Source organism: Erpetoichthys calabaricus, chromosome 1, assembly GCF_900747795.2.
Source record: "Erpetoichthys calabaricus chromosome 1, fErpCal1.3, whole genome shotgun sequence".
In the NCBI taxonomy this organism is placed as follows: Eukaryota; Metazoa; Chordata; class Cladistia; order Polypteriformes; family Polypteridae; genus Erpetoichthys; species Erpetoichthys calabaricus.
In genome coordinates, this window is record NC_041394.2 from 38169398 (window position 1) to 38195508 (window position 26111).

General features: G+C 40.6%; 1 protein-coding gene across 1 annotated transcript in view; it reads left to right on the top strand.

Annotated features, from left to right (window-relative positions):
* LOC114648827 (serine/threonine-protein kinase 10-like) overlaps window positions 1-26111 on the top strand; it is a 109855-nt gene that overhangs the window by 21750 nt on the left and 61994 nt on the right. Inside the window, exons 2-5 of the mRNA XM_028798098.2 lie at window positions 18124-18288; window positions 18671-18719; window positions 24845-24994; window positions 25918-25990. Of these exons, the coding sequence (XP_028653931.2) occupies window positions 18124-18288; window positions 18671-18719; window positions 24845-24994; window positions 25918-25990 (437 nt within the window). The remainder of the gene's footprint in view (window positions 1-18123; window positions 18289-18670; window positions 18720-24844; window positions 24995-25917; window positions 25991-26111) is intronic.

Below are 26111 nucleotides of genomic sequence, written 5' to 3' on the forward strand. Positions count from 1 at the left end.
TTGCTGTTTCAAAGTGTTGGTACTGAAGTGTTGTGGACAGAGATAGGGGTATGCGATCAAAAACATCTTTCTGAAAAATGCAAGTAGCATGAAAGTAGCTGCAGTCATCTAGACCAGGGGTGGGCAATGTCGGTCCCGGAGAGCTGCAGTGGCTGCAGGTTTTGTTCCAGCTTAGATTCTTAATGAGAAGTCAATTAGTGCTGATGAAGCACTTATTGCTCAAGTGACATTCTGATGCTTCGTTTTAGTGGTCTCGCTTGTTAAGGTTCCCCACACTTAATTGCTTATTTCAGTCTTAAACAGCTGCATTCAGTATGTTTAATTAGCAATAAGATGTTAATGACAAAGCAGCCAGCAGTTCTCAATCTAGCTTGTTTCCATTTATATCTGTTTGTGTTCATGCACTGTTTGATTTGACAAAACACTTAATAGAAAATGTGACAGACTGAATGTTACTCATTTTAGGCTTCAAATCGTTTGGATGATATCCTTGGAAAGGGAAAAATCTCCAATATAAGAACCTTACATTGCAGACTAACAAGCCATAAAATTAAATAAGGTCTGAGATTGGCAAGGATTGGTTTCTAATTAAGCAATTGGGTTGGAATGAAAACCTGTAGCCACTGTGGCTCTCCAGGACTGACATTGCCCACGCCTGATCTAGACAATAGGATGAGACTAAAGTTTCTTGGCAGGCTTAGTATTGCTGAACAGCTAGATGAAGGCTGCAGGACTGGCATTAGAAGGCACAATGAAGGGATGACCAAAACTTGACATCCTGTCCAGAACAATAGATGAGATATACTGTATACTGTATATGTGTTTGTGGTTAGTAGAATAGTGGTGTGCCTTGGGATGATTTTAGTTACAAAACGCTTGCCACTCCAGAAAAAAAGACTGGGAAACACTGCTCTAGACAATAGCATGCAACTATTTTTTGTCAGGCTTAGTGAAATGACTTAATTTAATCAGAAAGTAACTGATACTTTTTCAGGCCTGAAGGAAAGGAGGGCAAAATTTATGTTCAAGGAAATACATAATCAAAAGGCAGAATTTAGGATTTAGGTTGAACTTGTTCTGTGGGTGTAGAACAATACAAATTCAGGGGTGAGTTATGTGTTCAGTTGTGAGGGTCTGTGGATCTTACAATGTGAATCTGTGCTCAAGTGAAGGAAGCCTGGCAAAGGAATCTGGGCAGACTGGCAGCAAGTGTAGAATACAATTTAGGTGGGAATGACTATGTGGGTGAGGTAAATGATAAACTGGAATACAAGACTTGAGAAAAAGCAGAGGACTAGTGATTGTATAATGGAATACAGTGGAAATGGCAAAGAACTGGGCACTCTATTAGCAGAGGCAGAATAAGATTTGGATTGGACGTATGCCACGGAAGTGTTATAGGACAACAGAAGTGCATGTTATTGGAAGATTACCAAGATGGGGGTGTGGTCATTATGGTGTGAGTTTTGTAAAATGGGGAACTGTGCAAGTTGGCAGAGAATTTGGCAATTTAGAGAGAGGTGTAGTATAAAATTTGGGTGGCAGGTGCACCTGTTCCTTTCCACATCTATAGGGCAAGTTATGCAAAGAATACGGGGACAGTGGATGTTATGGACTGAAGTTTTGGAACACTGTAGAAATGGGAAGTCTGGCATCAGATTGGGCAGCATGGTGGAAAGGGTATAAAACATTTCAGCCTGCATTTAACCTATGGGTCTTGTACTGGACAGGCCAAGATGTGAATTGACAGTATGATGAGGATCACAAGAGCACGTGGGATGGTCAGATAGATATACAGACATGAAAGGCACTATATAAGAAATAGATGTGAAAGACACTATATAATATTTAGATAGATAAATATGAAAGGCATGACATAATAGATAAGTGCTACTTCAGTTTTTCCGCACAAAAGCTGTGCCCAAGCCCAAATTTTTTTTCACCATGGGGGAAAGCAGAACACTAAATGTGGAGACAATGGACAGGCAGGAGTCGGAAATACCAGAAAAGGCAAGAAAGAACAATTATGAAAACCAGGAATGCTAAAACAAAATTACAGTCAAAGTAAACATGGCAAAAAGGTCCTGATATTGACGTGTTTTATTTGCTTAACTATGGCTAACACGTTTATGAACAGGAAACCCAAAGATTCATGAGAAGGACCAATAAATGATAAGAAGAGATGGGTCTTCAACTCTAAACAGTCCTTCTTGTGAATCTTTGGGTTACTTGTTTACGTACATGCTGATAATTCCTGAAATAACTGTTTAACCAAATTTTAGCAAAAACAGCAATCATTTTGCATGCTTTGTGCAAGTGACTGGATGGAAGACAATATATGACGCGAGTAAAATGGGATATTTTAGATTATTTTGTAGGTATTTTTTCCATAGTTTGCCATTGTACCACACTGGAGAGGGAAAGGGTAGAGACGAAGTTCAAACTTGACAAAACAGACGCATCGGAGGCAGAGCCACTGCCTAATCCTGGCAGTCTGTACCTCACTGCTCCACACATGTCTGATGACACATGAAACCTGTGGCTCTACTCATGTGTTGTATGTTAACCTGCAAATTAGTTACATAAAACATTTGTAAAAAGCCAACAGCTGGTATGCATTCAGAAAGTTGTGTGTAAACGACGACCAAATGAAGGATAGCACCAGAAGGGGTTGTAGCTAAGAAATGAAGAATAGCGTGTTGTCAGTTTCTTCCACAAGTCTGGTGCGTCTTCTATAAAGGTCTCGGTATTTCTGGTTCATTTGTTTGTTAGCTCCGTATGTCCTTCCTCTCCAAGAATCTGCACACATTGCCAGCTGCAAGTTTTCACACACATACTGAAAAGTAGGATTAATAACCAGGACTGTTGCTCACACAACCCCAACTCCTTACCCTATTTTCATGTTTTTTTTTTAAACATGGAAGTCATAAAATAAATAATCTTTGTTGAAATTTCTTTACTGTATCCATGGAACAATTAGAAAATCTCAATTTATCATCAACATACATTAAAAAAATATCTGTTTGAATAGGATGGACTGCTTTCTTAATCTTTTTAAAGTGTATGACCAATATATTTATCTTTCATGACATTCTTCTAAATAAAATTATCAACAGGCGATTTCATAAATTTGATGCTTCACTGCTAATATATCTTTTTGATTAAAGAAAAGAGTTTTAAATCTCTCGGCAGTGCAAGCAGAAAATTGCTTAATGACAGCATATATCTTTCCATTAAATAAAATGGGCTGGGAAAATGGAATACAAAATGGTACAAAGGCAAAAAACTGAAATCTTTACTCATTTAAACATGTTGATATTGACTGATCAGACTTTCAGCAACAGAAGGGGTGAAACCAAGACTCATATTAAAAAATGGGCCAATTTGAGGAACCTGAAATTCACAGATTGATTTTTTTATTTATTATGAGAACACAGTAAGAGTTTTTCCATTATAATTAATGATTCAAATAAGGAACATTTACTAACACCCACACCCTATTCTTTAATACAGTTAGATGGCACCAATCTGATAGGAATTACTTAGGAACTAGGCAATGGTGACACACACCTAACAGTCATGTATCAAGAATATTTTTCTACATCCAAAGAAAATAAAATTAAATAAATAAATAAATAAAAATTATCTAATAATGCACAGGACATGAACTAACACTAAGTTCTGTCAACACCTCAGTCCGTGCATTTGTCTAAATACAGGTCAGGTCATGTTGGGGAGCATGCTCTGGTACAGCACGTTGCAGCGCCCACCACACGAAGAAACAGCTTGTGATCCTGGTTTGCAACCCCCCCAGGCAGACACGCAGATCAGTCCCACCCTCTGAAAATGACCCTCGATCTGCCACAGCCAAGTGTTACGTGGGCGTCACATTGGCCTGGTCCAGTCTCAGTAAACCGGATCACCCTCTGGGAAATGCACCACATGGCCGTAGTGTCGTAACTGACGCTTCCTCACAATGCAGGTAATGTGCCTCATTTGGGATCTCCATGAGTAACCGCTCATTCAACACAAAGTCAAACCATAAGTACCCAAGGATTATCCAAAGAGACACAGCACCGAAGGTGTCCAGTCTTCGTCTCAGGTCACTGGATAGTGTCCATGTCTCGCAACCATATAGCAAGACAGGAAGCACCGGAACTCAAAAGACTTGGACCTTTGTCCTTGTGCAAAGATATCAGGAGCACCACACACCCTTTCCAGCGACCTCATGACCCCCCATGCTCTCCCAATCCACCTACTGACTTCATAGGAAGAGTCACCAGAGACATGACTGTCACTGATGAAGCAAGTAAACCTCTCGACGCAGTCGACACACTGACAATAGCTGTGCCCAAGAGGTCATTAAAAGCCTGGATCTTGGTTTGTAATATTGAAAATTAAAACCAATCAGTTTTTAGCTTACTCCTCAGATTCAAAGATGTTTCATTTTCCCCATGACTTAAAGCCTATCTTCCTCTCCTCTTACAGTTTGAGGGACATATTGAACTAAGTCTATAAGGGGAGGTCACTGTGTGCGGACGCCTCCGTGCATTACCAATTTAAGTTAAAGTAACACCAAACCGAACATTATTGTTTTTAATGGTAAATGTACGCCAGCGTAAAGGAAGAGCTCTTACCATTTGCATGTTGAAGACGCTGCTATATGAACAAGGGGTCGTCTCAGAGGAGCCGGTATAATGGCCAATACAGGCTCCTCCTCAGGTGTTCAATTTCACACGCCGGTGTCCTCACAGCCTGCCTATTGCAGGCGGTTTAAGGCCCAGTTGCAGTCAGGACAGTTTCTAGGCCTCAGACAGTTTACGCGACCTGAGAGATTCTGAGGCCCATAAAATAACGCCCCTTTCAGCAGCATCTCTTTTGACTCCACCCACTTTCCACGCCCCCACTACCATGTTTGCGCTACACTTTTATCCTAAATTAGGTTTGCCAGATTAGAAAATTAAAAATACAGGACACTCTTAAAATCTCTCTCTATATTACTATATATATACATTTATACATGCCCCCTACACACAGAGCAATATATTATATAAAAGTAGAGACATAAGTTAAAAGCATAAAGCAAGGATTTTAATGGGTTATGAGGAAAACAAAAGTAAAATCCAGCCATCCATCCATCCATCCTCTTCCGCTTATCCGAGATCGGGTCGCGGGGGTACCAGCTTGAGCAGAGATGCCCAGACTTCCCTCTCCCCGGCTACTTCTTCTAGCTCTTACGGGAGAATCCCGAGGCGTTCCCAGACCAGCCGGGAGACATAGTCCCTCCAGCGTGTCCTGGGTCTTCCCCGGGGCCTCCTCCCGGTTGGACGTGCCCGGAACACCTCACCAGGGCGGCATCCAGGAGGCATCCTGATCAGATGCCCGAGCCACCTCATCTGACTCCTCTCGATGCGGGGGAGCAGCGGCTCTACTCTGAGGCCCTCCCGGATGACTGAGCTTCTCACCCTATCTTTAAGGGAGAGCCCAGACACCCTGCGGAGGAAACTCAATTCAGCCACTTGTATTCGCGATCTCGTTCTTTCGGTCACTACCCATAGCTCATGACCATAGGTGAGGGTAGGAACATAGATCGACTGGTAAATTGAGAGCTTTGCCTAACGGTTCAGCTAATTTTTCACCACGACAGACCGATGCAGAGCTCGCATCACTGCAGACGCCGAACCGATCCGCCTGTCGATCTCACGCTCCACTTTTCCCTCACTCGTGAACAAGACCCCGAGATACTTGAACTCCTCTACTTGAGGCAGGATCTCGCTCCCAATCCTGAGAGGGCACTCCACCCTTTTCTGGCTGAGGACCATGGTCTCGGATTTGGAGGTGCTGATTCCCATCCCAGCCTCTTCACACTCAGCTGCGAACCGATCCAGAGAGAGCTGAAGATCACGGCCTGATGAAGCAAACAGGACAACATCATCTGCAAAAAGCAGTGACCCAATCCTGAGTCCACCAAACCGGACCCCCTCAACACCCTGGCTGCGCCTAGAAATTCTGTCCATAAAAGTTACGAACAGAATTGGTGACAAAGGGCAACCTTGGCGGAGTCCAACTCTCACTGGAAACGAAAAAGTAGAATCATTTGAAAATTATTTAATACAAGCTAAAAAAATTCTGCAAAAGTGAAATCATTTGAAAATATTTATTTAATACAGAAAACACAGAAATATTATTATTATTTAATACAGGCAGTTAGAAAAAAAGTGGGCCATAGCAAGTAGTAACAACACACTGTATGTTGCAATGCTGATCCAGAACTGCAAAGCCGCGCGGCTGGAGAGTAAAACGGTAAGAGTGCCGCCGTCCTCAGCCAAGCACAGCAACTGAACAAGCTGCAAACAGGCAGCAAACATGAGTTTCCTCGTTACATTTGGGTTATTTTCATCAAAAAAATCTGAGAAAAGAAAGTATAATTACTTATAAAGTTACAATTAAGTACCGTACGAAGGTAGTAAAAATAGATTTTTATTACGAAATTTGAAAATGAACTAAATACGAGATCTTTGGGTGTCCCTGAAAGGTCAGTACAGGACAGAGGACAAAATTATCAAATATCAGACATGTCCCGTAAATACGTAAGGGACGTCTGGCAACCCTATCCTACATGTACTATTATAGTAATGGTGGCAAACTGAATGTGTGTGCAAAAAATATTTATTATAAATAAAAAAGCTTCCTCAGGATAAATCTATCGTGCTAATGTTATAAACTTCTCTTTGTACTTCATGAGCCATCCTCAATGGGCACGCAAAGCCGCTCGGCTAACAGAAAAGGTCTTAGCCTGGTGACTCAAAAAACTACTTTACACCTCTTCATGCTTCTGAGGACAAGTGCTTCATTCCTCTGGAGCATAAACTCTGCCACAATTAATGCATTGTTAATATAAATATTAAAATTTTGTACACCAGTAATAATACTGTACTAATGATATAACACTGAGAGGACCACAAAGAAACATCCAGCATGTAGTATTGCATATTTTGATTGTTTACACAAATTATGTGATTTATTCGATGCAGAGTCTATAAGAATATGAAGTGTTAATCGTAGCTGAGTGCAGCATATAATTTATTCTTCTTCGTCTTCTTCCTTAGCATTTCCCATTTTTATATGCGGTCAACTTTCTGTTTACCAGTTTAGATCCTTAGCCACAAAGCCACTACTCTGTTGAGTGACGTATTAAAAAGTGCAGTCTCATGAATGAGACATGGCAAATGCAAATATAAAACGTACAGTATACTATAAAATACAAAATGTTAAAAAAAATTGTTCAATTTGTTTCTAATATACAGGTGCTGGTCATAAAATTAGAATATCATGACAAAGTTGATTTATTTCAGTAATTCCATTCAAAAAGTGAAACTTGTATATTAGATTCATTCATTACACACACAGACTGATGTATTTCAAATGTTTATTTCTTTTAATGTTGATGATTATAACTGACAACTAATGAAAGTCCCAAATTCAGTATCTCAGAAAATTAGAATATCAATTAAGACCAATGCAAAAAAAGGATTTTTAGAAATGTTGGCCAACTGAAAGGTATGAATATGAAAAGTATGAGCATGTACAGCACTCAATATTTAGTTGGGGCTCCTTTAGCCTGGATTACTGCAGCAATGCGGCGTGGCATGGAGTCGATCAGTCTGTGGCACTGCTCAGGTGTTATGAGAGCCCATGTTGCTCTGATAGTGGCCTTCAGCTCTTCTGAATTGTTGGGTCTGGCATAATGCATCTTCCTCTTCACAATACCCCATAGATTTTCTATGGGGTTAAGGTCAGGCGAGTTTGCTGGCCAATCAAGAACAGGGATACCATGGTCCTTAAACCAGGTACTGGTAGCTTTGGCACTGTTTGCAGGTGACAGGTCCTGTTGGAAATTGAAATCTGCATCTCCATAAAGTTCGTCAGCAGCAGGAAGCATGAAGTGCTCTAAAACTTCCTGGTAGATGGCTGCGTTGACCTTGGACCTCAGAAAACACAATGGACCAACACCAGCAGATGACATGGCACCCCAAACCATCACTGACTGTGGAAACTTTACACTGGACCTCATGCAACGTGGATTCTGTGTCTCTCCTCTCTTCCTCCAGACTCTGGGACCTTGATTTCCAAAGGAAATGCAAAATTTACTTTCATCAGAGAATATAACTTTGGACCACTCAGCAGCAGTCCAGTCCTTTTTGTCTTTAGCCCAGGCAAGATGCTTCTGACGCTGTCTCTTGTTCAAGAGTGGCTTGACACAAGGAATGCGACAGCTGAAACCCAGGTCTTGCATACGTCTGTGCCTACAGAACTAGACTGAGAGACCATTTGAAGGCTTTTGCAGGTGTTTTGAGTTAATTAGCTGATTAGAGTGTGGCACCAGGTGTCTTCAATATTGAACCTTTTCACAATATTCTAATTTTCCGAGATACTGAATTTGGGACTTTTATTAGTTGTCAGTTATAATCATCAAAATTAAAAGAAATACACATTTGAAATACATCAGTCTGTGTGTATTGAATGAATCTAATATACAAGTTTCACTTTTTGAATGGAATTACTGAAATAAATCAGCTTTGTCATGATATTCTAATTTTATGACCAGCACCTGTATGACACCAAAACAACTGCTTCGGATGCATAACTGAGAGTTTAATAAATGCTGAATACACATATGAGTGCAGGAACCAAAGGGAATTGAAATTGTTATGATGGGCATGGGGCGGCATGGTAGTGCAGTGGTAGCGCTGCTGCCTCGCAGTTAGGAGACCTGGGTTTGCTTCCCTGTGTGGAGTTTGCATGTTCTCCCCGTGTGTGCGTGGCTTTCCTCCATGTGCTCTGGTTTCCTCCCACAGTCCAAAGACATGCAGGTTAGGTGCATTGGCGATCCTAAATTGTCTTGGGTGTTTGTTTCCTGCCTTGCACCCTATGTTGGCTGGGATTGGATCCAGTAGACCCCCGTGACCCTGTAGTTAGGATATAGCGGGTTGGATGATGGGCGTTGAATATAGGCGTCGGTGCAACAGGGGAATGGCTCCACAAGGGGGCGTCAATTTATGGATCTCATAGCGTCTGAAGTGCTCGAATCTGTCCGAGACCTACAACTGACCTGACTGCAGCAGGACACTCCTCGTTTAGGGTGCGGTGCGGCTGCAAGAGAAAGCCAGCATCTGCATTTTGTAATTGAGGCTAAGTCAGAGATGGGTATCCTGTATTCGAAGTAAATAAAGTTTATTTACTGGAGCGTCGGCAACCAGCGTGCTTGAGCTTAACATAGCCGTTAGCCGTCTGTGAGGCTTGAGCGCGCGTGACCGGGAAAGGGTCTGATTTTAATTAGAAAGGACGTGACGCAGTGCGTGACGTGAACGAACCAGCGTCTACCCGGATAGGTGCGTGGGGTAGACGGGGGTGGCAGATTGGCCGGATAATCTTCCCGGGTGTATTTAAGTTGTTGCCGGTCAGTAGGGGTCGTCAGTACACCTAAAGGCGAGGTAGGGTTAAGCACTGCTGAGCTATAGAAGGAGCAGTTGTTTTATCTGACAGGTAAAAACTGTATTTCTCTTTTTGTACATATGTATCTTCGAGTGATGGTTTTGGTGGAGGTATATATACATCTTTTGATCTGGGTTAGTTTTTGTTTTGGGATTGGTGCAATTTTTTTGTATACATACACACACACTAGTTATTTCTTGTATCTATTTTTCCTCTGTTTTTCCCCCTTTTGAGGATCTTCCTGAGCCAAAGATAAAGAAGGAAGACTGCCTTTATTTGTGGAACATGTGTATGTAGTTTTTCTATAAAGAAACGATGAGTGCATTGTACTTACTGTAAATACACACTTTTTTCTTTTTTCTTCCTTTTTGTTTCTATTTGATGGAGTGTCAGCCCTGAAGGGCTTTGAAAAAAAGCCCACCTGACTTTTTGTTGCATAGCACTCTTGTAAATAAACTTGTACCTTTCACCCTTCAATTTTGGATCTGTGTCTTTTCTCACCACTGATCCTGTTCAGCTCATGAATTATCAGGTGTCTCGAGTGTAGATTGGGACCACTTTCCCACTATACGGGATATCACAGTCACCTCCCACAGAAGGCGCTTTAATATGATCTGCTAAATACATTCTACATTCATGTACTCTGACCTCTTGTTATTGGGCAACTGCTATGCTTTTAAAATAGGAATATTCACACATTACAGACTGTATAGTTTTTATAAATTACAAGCAGCAGAAATAAGCTAATCTTACTTGAACAGTTTCTACTGCTGTCTTCTTTAAGCAGTGAAATCCGTAAGATATCATGGATAACATATGATAACCACCAATCAGGTATATTTAATATCAATTATTATTAGTTTTTTCAGGAAGTGATTACAAATTATGTGTTAGAAGGCTGTTGATCAATGAACATTCACAATTTTGTTGTATTACATTAAGCATGAATGATTTTATCCATATAAATCCATTGAAACCTGATGACCCCACATATAATAAAGTATTATAAAAGTGGCATAAAAGTGTTCATAAAAGGCAATGTAACCTTTAAGATTCTTTATATATTGGTGGACAACTAGAAATATTTAGTCTTGATTCACATGGGTCTGCCTGTTTCAGATTCAGTCAGTAAAGATAACACCCCAACAGCTTCAATACCTTACCAGGGGTTGGAAGCCACTCGCTTGTGAGGTGTCACTTCTGGGATGTGCGAATGTGTTGATCCATCTTCAGACTGGTCCTACTGAAAGGGCTACACTTCAGAATGCCCTAGCAAAAGCCAAGATCCTCCTCAAGGGTAATCCCTACTGATATTTTCTCACTGAGATAGCTACCTTTGCAAGGGGCTCCATAATCTAAGAGAAGCCACGGGCTTGTTGGGCAACCTTCCCTTACCAGATCACAACAGACTGTACATCGAATCGTTACTTCTGAAAGAATTTTAACTCAGATTTCAGCTTCATCAACTGTCATTTCACATGCAGAATGAGAGAGATTGCAATGCCTGATTACATTTTATGACTGGCATGTCATAGAATCAGAAGAATTTCTGTCATGTCAGAAATTTCATCCAACTGTCTTGTAGTATAAGTAGTTTCACAAGCCAATTTCTGAACATCGCCTTTAATTTTCCCAAAATTCAATGTGTAGCAAAGGTCACAACACCCTTTCATGTCATCCATCTGTAATACAACATGAAAAGAAATTCAACTTCTTCTTCTTCTAGCTGTTCCCATTAGGAGTTGCCACAGTAGATCATCTTAATTGATATCTTCATGTCCTTTGTATCTTGCTCTGTTATACCCACCGCTTTCATGTCCTCTCTTACAGAGGATAATAAACCTTCTCTTAGGCCTTCCTCTTTTCCTCTTACCTGGCAGCTTCATCCTTAACATCTTTCTCCCAATGTACCCAGCAATCTCGCTTCTCTTTGACTTTGTCTGCAAACTGTCTAACTTGAGCTGACCCTCTAATGTCCTCATTTCTAATCCTGTCCATCCTCGTCACACCCAATGCAAATATTAACATCTTTAATTCTGCCACCTCCACCTCTGTTTCCTGCTTTCTGGTCAGTGCCACCGTCTCCAACCCAAATAACACATTTGGTCTCACTACTGTCCTGTAGACCTTCCCTTTCACTCTTGCTGATACCCGTCTGTCACAAATTACTCCTGACACTCTTCTCCACCCATTCCACCCTGCCTGCACTCTCTTTTTCACCTCTCTTCCACAAGCCCCATTACTCTGTACTGTTGATCTCAAGTATTTAAACTCATCCACCTTCACCAACTCTACTCCCTGCATCCTCACCATTCCACTGACCTCCCTCTCATTTACACACATGTATTCTGTCTTGTTCCTACTGACCTTCATTCCTCTCCTCTCCAGAGCATATCTCCACCTCTGCAGGGTCTCCTCAAACTGCTCCTTACTCTTGTTATAGATCACAATGTCTATGAAAAGAACAATGAAAAGAAATTAACGCCATGATTAAAAATGACAGTTACTTCAACAGGTCAGACAGATGAATTTGACATTGAAGAGAACAATTATAACAGCAGTGAGAACTGATTGATATTGCATTTCAGTATGTTGTAATATAGTGCCTGGACTTTGAACATTGGATATTGCTGCTGTTATGTTCATTTTCACCTTTTTTTTGCCAATGATAAAAATGTTTAGTGGAAAAACCCAAAATAAACACACACAGTAGTAAATTACATTGATTATGCGTATCCAACTTTGTCTGTGATATAGACAGACTGTTTTGTCAACACCTTTTGTTTTGTCTTCGTAGAGTAATATGATGCTCTACTTTCCCCTTTTGTATTATTAATAAGTAGCCTTTGTCAGAATGCCTCAAATCTCCCAGACTTACAGTACCACTGTTCCCTCCTACATCTATAACCACAGGCAATTAGGTGTAGTAAAAGGCAAGCAGGAGTTAAGTTACAATTTAAACAATGTATTATTCATAATATTCATAAATAATAACAATATGCAAAGTACATTTGAATATTGGAAACCATACAACCTGATTAACTGCTGATGTGTAGTTTCTGGCAGCACACAGGCTTGTTAGTTACTTAAAAATGTCTCTAGTTAAGGCATCATTTGTGGTCAGCTTTCTTCAGAACAGGCCACATTGCCTGTCTCAATATGGCTGCCAAGCTGTGCTCTTCATTGTGTTGTCCTTTTCAGTTCATGGTGTGAGATGGTCATTCAGCAGTTTGGCAAGAGAGAGAGAGTAAGGGAGTGAGCAAATTTATAGATTTTCTGTCCAACCCCTACAGCCAGTACTTAAAGGCTTCTGATATAAGCCAGTTCCAAATAGCCGTACTTCAGACCAATGGGGGAATAAAACATCTTCACATCTGCCCCCCAAACCATATGTTAAGGTAAAGCTTGGCAGTTAGGCAGCCTGGCTTTGTGTGGGGGATGAGATAGAGACTTTAGCAGAGAAACACTTGCCAAACTGGTTTGAGGCACTTACCCCCAACTCTGTCGTAAAATTCAAAGACACCCATTCCTAAAAGGAGGAGTAAACATGAATGCTTCTCACTAATGTAACACTAATATTACATTGGTTTGCCTAAATTACAAATAAAGACATACAAAATATTTATTAACTTGTATGCAAAATCTCACATCACAACACCTTCTAAAATATTTGCATTTCTGGTTGCTCCTTTTTCTTTTCTTCATAGTTTCATAGTACAGCAAGACTCAGAAGTGCAGCTCTTTTCTAGTTTTACATTGTGGTTGCAATATTATTTTTGTGAATGGGTAAAGCTTTATTCCAAATTATCAGTGGGTAATACTATGTGTTGGGGCCATGTACTCATGCAGTCTGAGCATCCATGTCAGGGCATGCCAAAAGGACTGAACATGCTTGAGCACTGTAGGTATCATGGAGGAAAGACAGGCATCCTGGCCAGGGTGCAATAATGGATGGACTGGGCAAATAGGCATACTGGGAGCAGTTCATTCCCCCACATGAAAGGTGGCAGTGTTCCTCAGGGCTGAACCCAATTAGGACATGCACAGGGTTGCATGGGAATTGGAGTCTGGAGACACAGCCTTGTCAGGATCATTTGGAGCTGCCAGAGGGTGCTGTTGGGGGAAGACCTGAGTGTGACGCCAGAAGCAATTCCCAAGTTTGATTGAAAGGGACCCCCCAGTCACACTTTGTTGAGTCAGAGTCGGGAGGCAGTGAGTGACACTCTACTGGAGGTGGAAAGAGAGGCTTTATAATTCAATATTGTGACTGGTGCTTATGTAAATAAGGTGTTGGAGCTGAATAAAATTCTTTTATTTAAACCCAGAATAATGCTGGGCATTATTGTGTCTGCGGGATGAGGCTCAGTGATGCCCCCTTGTGATTACAGCACATACAGTGGTGTGAAAAACTATTTGCCCCCTTCCTGATTTCTTATTCTTTTGCATGTTTGTCACACAAAATGTTTCTGATCATCAAACACATTTAACCATTAGTCAAATATAACACAAGTAAACACAAAATGCAGTTTGTAAATGGTGGGTTTTATTATTTAGGGAGAAAAAAAAATCCAAACCTACATGGCCCTGTGTGAAAAAGTAATTGCCCCCTGAACCTAATAACTGGTTGGGCCACCCTTAGCAGCAATAACTGCAATCAAGCGTTTGCGATAACTTGCAATGAGTCTGTTACAGCGCTCTGGAGGAATTTTGGCCCACTCATCTTTGCAAAATTGTTGTAATTCAGCTTTATTTGAGGGTTTTCTAGCATGAACCGCCTTTTTAAGGTCATGCCATAGCATCTCAATTGGATTCAGGTCAGGACTTTGACTAGGCCACTCCAAAGTCTTCATTTTGTTTTTCTTCAGCCATTCAGAGGTGGATTTGCTGGTGTGTTTTGGGTCATTGTCCTGTTGCAGCACCCAAGATCGCTTCAGCTTGAGTTGACGAACAGATGGCCGGACATTCTCCTTCAGGATTTTTTGGTAGACAGTAGAATTCGTGGTTCCATCTATCACAGCAAGCCTTCCAGGTCCTGAAGCAGCAAAACAACCCCAGACCATCACACTACCACCACCATATTTTACTGTTGGTTTGATGTTCTTTTTCTGAAATGCTGTGTTCCTTTTACGCCAGATGTAACGGGACATTTGCCTTCCAAAAAGTTCAACTTTTGTCTCATCAGTCCACAAGGTATTTTCCCAAAAGTCTTGGCAATCATTGAGATGTTTCTTAGCAAAATTGAGACGAGCCCTAATGTTCTTTTTGCTTAACAGTGGTTTGCATCTTGGAAATCTGCCATGCAGGCCGTTTTTGCCCAGTCTCTTTCTTATGGTGGAGTCGTGAACACTGACCTTAATTGAGGTAAGTGAGGCCTGCAGTTCTTTAGACGTTGTCCTGGGGCCTTTTGTGACCTCTCGGATGAGTCGTCTCTGCGCTCTTGGGGTAATTTTGGTCGGCCGGCCACTCCTGGGAAGGTTCACCACTGTTCCATGTTTTTGCCATTTGTGGATAATGGCTCTCACTGTGGTTCGCTGGAGTCCCAAAGCTTTAGAAATGGCTTTATAACCTTTACCAGACTGATAGATCTCAATTACTTCTGTTCTCATTTGTTCCTGAATTTCTTTGGATCTTGGCATGATGTCTAGCTTTTGAGGTGCTTTTGGTCTACTTCTCTGTGTCAGGCAGCTCCTATTTAAGTGATTTCTTGATTGAAACAGGTGTGGCAGTAATCAGGCCTGGGGGTGGCTACGGAAATTGAACTCAGGTGTGATACACCACAGTTAGGTTATTTTTTAACAAGGGGGCAATTACTTTTTCACACAGGGCCATGTAGGTTTGGATTTTTTTTCTCCCTAAATAATAAAAACCATCATTTAAAAACTGCATTTTGTGTTTACTTGTGTTATATTTGACTAATGGTTAAATGTGTTTGATGATCAGAAACATTTTGTGTGACAAACATGCAAAAGAATAAGAAATCAGGAAGGGGGCAAATAGTTTTTCACACCACTGTATATGACTGATGACTGTATCATGCAGGGTGAGTAGTCACTTAACCATGCCATGCCTAAAATAACCATTTGCTCTTGGCTTTTCCTTTACTGTTTCTAATTAAAAATCAAATTTTTCCTGATGACCTTATCAGTTTTAATGATTTTCAGTTCTTTGTGCCCAAGCAGCTTGTTTAGAGTGGCGGGCCTATAGTTGGATTTTGTGGTGTTACAGCCAGGATTTTGAATTTTATTTCTGTTAGTTTTGCTTATCATTTGTTTTGTGTGTTCTGCATCCTTAAATGTGTTGTAACTTCTTGCAGTCTGTGGGTGGAGTCCCAGGAGGTGGGGCCACCCTGATGTCACTGCTGCTGGATTCTAACTCAGGCTATTTAAGTCTCATAGAGAAAGGATTCAGGAGCAGGCCATTGAGTTTGTATTGAATGTTTTCTCTAAGTAATGATTTTTCATTATTGATGGTTTCTGGATTTTCTTGCTTTGTTTTCTTGGATTGCCTTTGGATTTGCATATTGGGACTTGTTTGCCTTGGATTGCCTTTTTAGGCACATCTTTTTTGCTCTTTTAAGTATTTTGCCCTATTTTTCTGTTTTTTGTAAATAATAATAATCCAACAAGAGCATTCATAATAACAATAATGTCACTGGAAAAAACTCTATGAGGTTGTATATTGATTGGATAGTTATATTGCATTTCTCTGTATTATAATAAAAAAATCCTGCAATGAGACAAGACTTTTTGGAAGACGAGACTTTTTGGAAGATTTTTTCAAGTCCCGCAAGTTGAGACTTTGGTTATGAGATGTTTTCAAGTCACTCCCTCCTCTCAACCATAGAAAATCACGCACATGGTACCCTCACCTCTCATTTGTGTGAATGCTTTTGACAGACACAGTTCTTGCTCCAACGAGACAAGACATTTCATCAGGGTTATCTACAGTAAAAATGAGTACACAGGCAATCCTAAAACTGAGAAACAATGAGGCCAAATGAATTAACACCAAAAATGATGATCGGTTACACTGCAAAAAGGTTAAATGTGTATCAATAGACTATGCTGTGACAGATGGTGGTGATCCTGCAGAAGATGAAAACATCAACTTACAATATTCCGAAGAATATCTACAATCGTTAGCACTGTCCGGTCTTCTTCCGCATGAATTACTGTAGAATGACGGATGTATCCAAGAAAGGCAATGTAGTACATCATCAGGGGATAACATTAAACAACAAAGGAGGTCTTGATATGCCATTCATATTAAAATGTTATATGTAAAATATTTCCCATTAGAATAGCTTTTGCAAAGACAATTTACAAATCTCAGAGCAGAACATTCGAAAAAGGTCGTTTTACTTAACAGAGGGAAAGAAACGAAATTCAATCACGTGCAGTTATACGTGGAGTTGTCACAATGAAAGCCCAAATACAGAATCACAATTCAATGCGATATTGACAAAAATTTAATAAAAAAATTGTTTTAACTTAAATTTTACAGTAAAAGTGTAAGTTTAAAAAGTTTTTGCGCAATAGTCTCAAAGCCAAACTGAACAAAATTGTATTACGCAATGAATAACTCTAGCGCAACATGAAACATAATTTACATTCAAATTATTACGTATTAATATTTTTTAATATGGTTTATTACTTGCTGCAATGTAAAATATTTAGTAAACTGTATATCCGCATCCTCATACGCAAGAAGTAGAACCGCAAAGTGGCCAGCGCGTAGCACAGGCACAGGGATTGGTGAGCGAAATGAGCAGGGGACAAAGCCCCCTAGTTTTGCATACATTAATGAGCAATCAGCAAACAGGAATCATGGGTAAATAATTAAAGAGAATAATTATACTTTAGTTTCATTGAATTTTGTCATTGTGTCAAGTTCATTTCAGTGACCAAAATGAAATGTAAAAGTTTTCAGAGCTATGAAAGTTTTGAAATTAAGTATAACTAGACTGTCACCATCATCATTAGTTATCTGTAGACTGGAGGTTTACATGGAGAGCTATGTATCTCTCATATGGTTAAAGTGAACATTTTGATTGTATAATATAATTGCTTTTTCTTAAGAAAGAAAGAAAGAAAGAAAGAAAGAAAGAAAGAAAGAAAGAAAGAAAGAAAGAAAGAAAGAAAGAAAGAAAGAAAGAAAGAAAGAAAGAAAGAAAGAAAGCATGTTAATACACTCCAATTCTTAAATGTTTTCTGGAATGGCACAGCTCAGAGTATTCTGAGAGAGTCTTGTAAACAGATATTACCATAAATAATTAATGTCCCCCTCAACACTGTCAATCCACTGTTTTGTATTAATATTTCATTCTTTCCAGTCCTAGCTCCTCTCTCATTCTCTAGATTTGTAGCTACTGTACATGTCTGGCAGTGATGATTCTGCCAAAGCAAGGGGATTAATGGGGTGCCATTTAGAGCTTCATCTAGGGCAGTAGAAATGCTCAAGTCAGCCCCATTTGTAAGTCTTGTTTACAACAGAATTAATGATTCTTTACTGCTAGCTGCAGCTCTGTGGATAAACGCACATCTATACATGCATTCAGTTCCTTGGACTCTTGGAGTGAGGTTTTTCAGTATGTCACACAAGAATGCATCTGCTCTCTCTTTTCCTTAGGTGCGCAAAAAGTCATCAGGAGTCCTGGCAGCTGCCAAAGTGATTGAGGTGAAAAGTGAAGAAGAGCTAGAGGACCATGTCATAGAAATTGATATCCTGGCACTGTGTTGTCACAGTAACATCGTCAAATTGTTGGGTGCACTCTTTTTTGAAAGCAAGCTTTGGGTGAGTGGAGAAGACATTTAATCAAACTTTAATTGAACTTGGGTTGATGACAGAGGTAATGGAACTAAACTAGCAGATATGAAAAAAGTTGGGTCAAACAAGTCTAAAGGCAGAACCATAATGAATGTGGGCAAGTGGGATTTCATCCCAAAATGCAATGCTTAACCTTGATGACTCTGGCATTAATATCTTCCTTCAAAGTCAGTATAGTGCAAATGGGTATAATTTATACTGTATTATTGTAGCTTTATGAAAGTAAAAGTTGAGCCTGTTTGTAGGGGAATGTTGGACTGGTGGGTGTTATTTTTTCTGATGCATCCATTAGGCTAAAGGATTGGAAAAACATTCCTCTTCGAAGCTTATTTGTTCTTCTATCCTACAGATTATAATTGAGTTTTGTCCAGGAGGAGCATTAGATGCAATAATGTTGGGTAAGTGTGTTGCTGTTAAATATATTATTTAATTTCAATATGTTGCATGTCCTGTAGTGGTTATGGAAGTGGACTATAAAATCAAAAGACTGCAAGTTCCATCCTCAAATCTCATTTATTGTGAAACTCTAAGCAAGTCACTTAACTTGCCTATGATGTGAATGTATAAAAATTAATTTTAAACAAATATACACTCATTGGCCACTTTATTAGGTATGCCAAGCTAATACAACACTTAATCATCCTGAGCATGTTTGCATTTTATACTGTACAGTATATTTTGAGGTTGAGCTACAATACTGGGCTGTTTGGAGGAGCAGACTATTTGTGTTAAACAGCTGGTGAACTTAATAAAGTAACTGGTAATAAATAACAGATATATATAGTAACAGACATATATATATAGTAAACAGAGAAGACAGGAAAAGGTTTCGGGCAGCACCGTGACCCCGTATATTTGAAAAACAACCAAGTAAATAACTCTTGATAGAGAAAGATTAATAACATCTTTTCAGACGCAAGTCCAGAACAGAGCTGAATCAAGATGTTATGAGTCCTTCTGGCAGGAAGATGAGGCTCCAGTTGGATGGACATCAGTGGTATAGCTGTCAATCTTCCAGTCTGCAGAGGGAGGAAGAGAAAAGGCATTAGCACAAAGCGCTAACCCCTGGGGCATCAGGAAATTACCATCACCAGAGCCCTTAAGCTGCTTTCAATGTGCATGCATGTTACAGTACAATAAACTGCTGAAAAAAATTAAAGGGACACTTTGAAAACACATCAGATCTCAATGGGAAAAAAATCCAACTGGATATCTCTACTGCCTTGCGCCCTGTGTTGGCTGGGATTGGCTCCAGCAGACCCCCGTGACTCTGTAGTTAGGATATAGCGGGTTGGATTATGAATGGATGGATGGATATCTCTACTGATATGGACTGATATGGTAATGTGTTAGGAACAAAAGGATGTCACATTGTTTGATGGAAATGAATATGATCAACCTACAGAGGGCTAAATTCAAAGACACCCCAAAAATGAAAGTGAAAAAATGATGCGGCAGGCTAGTCCATTTTGCTGAAATTTCATTGCAGCAACTCCAAATTGTACTCAGCAGGTTGTATGTCCCCCACGTGCTTGTATGCTTGCCTAACAACTTTGGGGGGATGCATGCTCCTAATGAGACGATGGATGGTGTCCTAGGGGATCTCCTCCCAGATCTGGACCAGGGCATCACTGAGCTCCTGGACAGTCTGAGGTGCAACCGGGTGGCGTCGGATGGACCGAAACATAATGTCCCAGAGGTGTTCTATTGGATTTAGGACAGAAGAGCGTGAGGGCCAGTCAATGGTATCAATTACTTCTTCCTCCAGGAACTGCCTGCATACTCTCGCCACATGAGGCAAGGCAGTGTCGTGCACCAGGAGGAACCCAGGACCCACTGATCCAGCATAGGGTCTGACAATGGGTCCAAGGATTTCATCCCAATACCTGATGGCAGTCAAGGTGCCATTGTCTATCCCGTAGAGGACTGTGTGTCCCTCCATGGATATGCCTCACCAGACCATAACTGACCCACTACCAAACCAGTCATGCTGAACGATGTTACAGGCAGCATAACGTTCTCCGAGGCTTCATGAAACCCTTTCACGTCTGTCACATGTACTCAGGGTTAACCTGCTCCCCTCTGTGAAAAGCACAGGGTGCCCGTGGTGGACCTGCCAATTCTGGTATTCTATGTCAAATACCAATCGAGGTCCACAGTGCCAGGCAGTGAGCACAGCGCCCTCTAGAGGACATTAGGCCCTCAGGCCACCCTTATGAAGTCTGTTTCTGATTGTTTGGACAGAGACATTCATACCAGTGGCCTGCTGGAGGTCATTGTGTAGGCTCTGGCAGTGCTCATCCTGTTTCTCCTTGCCCAAATGAGCAGATACCGGTCCTGCTGATAGGTTAAGGACCTTCTACGGCCCTGTCCAGCTCTCCTAGAGTGACTGCCTGTCTCCTGGATTCTCCTCCATGCCCTTGAGACTGTGCTGGGAGACATAGCAACCTTCTGGCAGTGGCACGTATTGATGTGCCATCCTGGAGAAGTTGGACTACCAGTGCCACCTCTGTAAGGTCCAAACATCACCTCATGCTACCAGTAGTGATACTGACTGTAGACAAATGCAAAACTAGTGAAAATACAGTCAGAAAAGATGAAGAGGGAAAAATGTCAGTGGCCTCCACCTGTTAAACTAGGACAGGGTTTCCAAGAACATTATCTTTATTGCTGAACAGGCTGGAACAAACATAAGAGTTTATTCTACAGGAGCTTATCTCTCTATATATGTATATATACGTATTTTGTGAAGCTTGGGGGCACGTACAGCCATCCTAAGCCCAACACAGACAGGCTGGACACAAGTTTCACCACACAGCACCAGGTTTTATTTAGAGTCGGGGAGTACTTTTCTTGGCTTCCCACATTAACATAATAGCCCCAGCACAGTGAAACACAGTCCCTTCTCTCAGCCAATCCTTCCACCTCCACTCCTCCTCACGAGCTTTGTCCACTTCCTCCCGACTCTGGCCATTGAGTGGTGGAGAATATCTCCTTTTATATGGCACCTGGAAGGACTCCAGGTGCCCAACGAGCTTCTTCCAGCAGCACTTCCGAGTGTGGTGGAAGTGGCTGCCAAATTGGGCCCTGCAATCGTCCAGGCGGCCCTTGATGGTGACCACGAGCTCCAGCAGAGTTGAACTTGCATGTGGGGCTGCCTTCTTTCTGTCCAGAGGAATAACAGTGTTGAAAATACTCTCTTCCCCCTAGTCCTTCCATGGTCAGTATGACCTGGCTGGGTAAGGGCCTTGTGTGTGTGTGTGTGTGTGTGTAAATATATATATATATATATATATATATATATATATATATATATATATATATATATATATATATATATATATATATATATATATACAGCGGATTTCTGAGGACAATGGGTCTTTTAATTTCTGGTACATGCTTCCTCAGTTGGTTTGCCCAGTTGATTTCATACAAGGGACGCTATTGGCAGATGGCTGAGAAGCTACCCAGCTTACTTTTCTTTCTCTCTCTCTCTTGCGCTGACTATCTGTGATCCTGACGTAGGGGGTGTGAGCAGGGGGGCTGTTCGCACACCTAGACGATACGGACGCTCGTCTAAAAATGCTGAAAGATTATATTCACGTTGCTACCTTCTGTGTGCAGCTTTTCAGTATGCTGCACGGTGCTTCGCATACTTAAAAGCTCAAAGGGCACGTATTGATTTTTGACTTTGTTTTTCTCTCTCTCTCTCTCTCTCTCTCTGCTCCTGACGGAGGGGGTTTGAGCTGCCGCCTTCAACAGCTTTGTACCGGCGGTGCTTCGCATACTTAAAAACAAACAGCCCTATTGATTTGTTTGCATTCCTCTCTGTTTCCTTTGAAGAGGAAGATATGTTTGCATTCTTTTAATTGTGAGACTGAACTGTCATCTCTGTCTTGTCATGGAGCACAGTTTAAACTTTTGAAAAAGAGACAAATGTTTGTTTGCAGTGTTTGAATAACGTTCCTGTCTCTCTACAACCTCCTGTGTTTCTGCGCAAATCTGTGACCCAAGCATGACAATATAAAAATAACCATATAAACATATGGTTTCTACTTCGCGGATTTTCTTATTTCGCGGGTGGCTCTGGAACGCAACCCCCGCGATGGAGGAGGGATTACTGTATATATATATATATATGGAAGAGAAGGTCTGTGATACGGTTTGCATATTTGCAGTTGGAGATCCACGAAGGGAGAAAAAACGAATCACGTATCATAAAATAGTTTTATTCCTGAGCTTTCAACCCCTATCATGGGTCTTCATCAGAGGATAATGCTTAGACTTACAAGAATCAAAGGCAATATACAGCAACACATTCAGTGGGGGGTGGGGGGGGGTTTGGGTGGGTGGAGGTGACTAAGTCAGAATGATCAAGGGGGGGGGGGGTTGTACAGTTTAATTATTGTGTACATGTCCTTCTTAAGTTGGCATATGCTGGATTTATGTCCAAGTGTCTGTTGATGGCGTTTTCATCTGATAGCCAAGACTCGGCCAACTCTCTGGCACTTTTTGTACTGGCCTTAAATTTTACTTTTACGTTGTCCCAGTTGAATGTGTGTCCTGTCGATTTAGTATGTGCATATATCAAAGATAGTGCGTCCTTTCTTCTGACGGCGTTGCGATGTTCCTCCGATTAATGAATGTTTTTGAGTATCCGTTCGAGGTGAAAAGTTGGACGAGAATTAATTAATCGGAGTCTACACAGCAGACGCCAAAGGAATCAGCATACAATCGACTTAAATCAGAACCCCCACCCCACCTGGCATTCACTCCCGTATCACCATAATGTGTCAGAAGGCACGGCACGCACCCTAACCAAATGGGGCATCAGAATAGCACATAAACCCACGAACAATCTGCGCATGGTCCTGTTTAATGCTAAAAACAAGAAATCGACAGCCAAAACACGAAACGCAGTTTATAGTATTCCATGCAATTCTTGCTCAGCGGTATACATAGGACAAACGTCAAAAAGAATTTCAACACGTGTACAGGAACATCGCAACGCTGTCAGAAGAAAAGACGCACTATCTTTGATATATGCACATACTAAATCGACAGGACACACATTCAACTGGGACAACGTAAAAGTAAAATTTAAGGCCAGTACAAAAAGTGCCAGAGAGTTGGCAGAGTCTTGGCTATCAGATGAAAACGCCATCAACAGACACTTGGACATAAATCCAGCATATGCCAACTTAAGAAGGACATGTACACAATAATTAAACTGTACAACCCCCCCCCCCCCCCCCCGATCATACTGACTTAGTCACCTCCACCCACCCAACCCCCCCCTCACAACCCCCCACTGAATGTGTTGCTATATATTGCCTTTGATTCTTGTAAGTCTAAGCATTATCCTCTGATGAAGATCCCTGATAGGGGTTGAAAGCTCAGGAATAAAACTATTTTATGATACGTGATTCATTTTTTTTCCCTTCGTGGATCTCCAACTGCATATATATATATATATATATATATATATATATATATATATATATATATATATATATATATATATATATATATATATATAATAGATAATACCTTGCAAACAGACACAGCTTGTAAAAGTAAATTTTAATGTGTGTTCATAGGAGTGTGTTCAAACTATTGCATATATGTGAACATGTGTTTGTTTCAGTATGCTCATATATGTGTTTGAATGTGTATATGTACTGTATGTGTGTGAATTTAGTGAAATTTAGTATATTTGAATGTATGTGCGTCTGCATCTGCTAGTATGTACTATATGTCAATGTGTGTGTGGATGTGTGCATACACCTGTGGAGTGTGCACACATGTGTTTGTAAATGTGCATAGTATATATGTGTATACCAGTAAGTGTATGAGTACCTGAGTGTATGTGTGAGTGAAAGTGAGTATACATTCACATGGGTATGTATGTATTTGTGTGCATGTTGGTACATGTGTACAGGTATGTGTGAGTACTATTTGTGAGATTTCAGTATGATGTACTCACATATTCATATCTGATACATATGTGTAAATGTGTGTGTGCATTTACAAGTGTATAAATGCATGTGGGTGAATACATATACACTTGTTTTCAAATGTGCATGTGTGTTGTTGACATGAGTTGTGATTGTATACCTGTGAACATGTATCCCTAATCCAGAGTTTCTTAAAGTTTTGGGTTGCGGATTGCTGCTTTTGTGTAGTGAGTCTCCAAGGTGGACCCGCCCACACTCCGATGATTGGTGGAGATACTCCAAATGGCTCCAACATCATCATGGGTATCAAAGACACTAATAAAGGCAAGATTGAGTCAGAAGAATATAAAGGTTTAAGAAGCCCTGTGGGCCTAATCAAGTTTATATACAGGGTATGTGTTTGAATGACTATACTAGTGTTTGTGTGAGAGTGTGTGTGCTTGCATACAAACAGTATGTAGTGTGCATTTCTCTTCAGTCATTTGGATAGAGATTCCCCAGTGTTTCATAGTCACATTGTAATGCCAAAGCCATTTGCATTTATATCTCCTATGCCATCACAGAGCTGGAAAGAGGGCTAAGTGAGCCTCAGATTCAAGTGGTGTGCCAGCAGACCCTGCAGGCCCTGGACTACATTCACAACAACAGGATCATCCATCGAGACCTGAAAGCAGGAAACATTTTACTCACCTTGGAAGGAGATGTTAAACTCGGTGAGTGAATGCCAATGTTGGCACAGAAAAGTCCCTGTTGCATCACATTATATGATTCTAATGTCTATCTGTAATTGACCCTGAGCCAGTTATCAGATCATGATTTACTGATTTAAACTAGAATACATTAACATTAAGTCTACACCAGCAGGAAATTGAGAAGGCACTGAGCCTGTTATGTGTCTTCATACTGTTTATACCATAGGACACTATTGATGAAGTGATTCAATCATTTATTTTCATGGTTATGTCGTATTATTTGTTCATTGCCATGATGGAACACATGCTGCTTGCAAGTGACATTGGTCTTTGAACTGCAGATGGACAGACATCGTATTTTTGACCCTTCCTAAACTTGGCATTACTCTAAACTGAAGAAATCTTAGAAAAAGTTTATTTGGCTTCCAAACTACTTGACAAATTTTTCTGACCTCACAATTCTCTTAATCTTCTCAATGTTTTTGCCTGTTTGTTCTTGAGTTCTAGGCTAGTCTGACCTTGAGAGATCTTTCTAATATCCGCTGTCAGAAAATGCCAAAATATTTCTTAAGCAGGGTTTCTTAAACTTTGGATTGGGTGGCGAGTCACTGTTGTATTAATGGGAATGAGTCAGAGATGGTTTGTGAAGTGGGTAGCAGTGGGTTCCCGCAGGTTGATTAAGCAATCAACATTTTCCCCACAATCATCTTTGATCATGCTCCCAAAGCTCAGATGATTTTCAGTGGTTCTCCAAGGGATGAGTCTTGAAAACACCAAGAAGTGCAATATTGTGTTGTGACTAAAAAACCTTAAGAAACCCTGTTCTAGAAATCTGAGAAAAAAGTCACACCTTGAAGTATGAAAACTTCATTATTATTTTAAACACTTAATAAAACATTGAATCTTAAATTAAAGAAACACTAACTTTATCCTTTGTTTCACAGCTGATTTTGGGGTCTCAGCTAAAAATGCCAGCACTTTCCAAAAAAGAGCTACATTCATTGGTACCCCCTACTGGTATGTATGCTTTATTTTTGAATTATGTTTAATGCTTCAGAGCATCACTTAATGACAGTTTTAGAGTCAAGTGTACAAATTGCGTTCCCCTGCATCCTGTGGGCTTTTCTCTCATATCTTA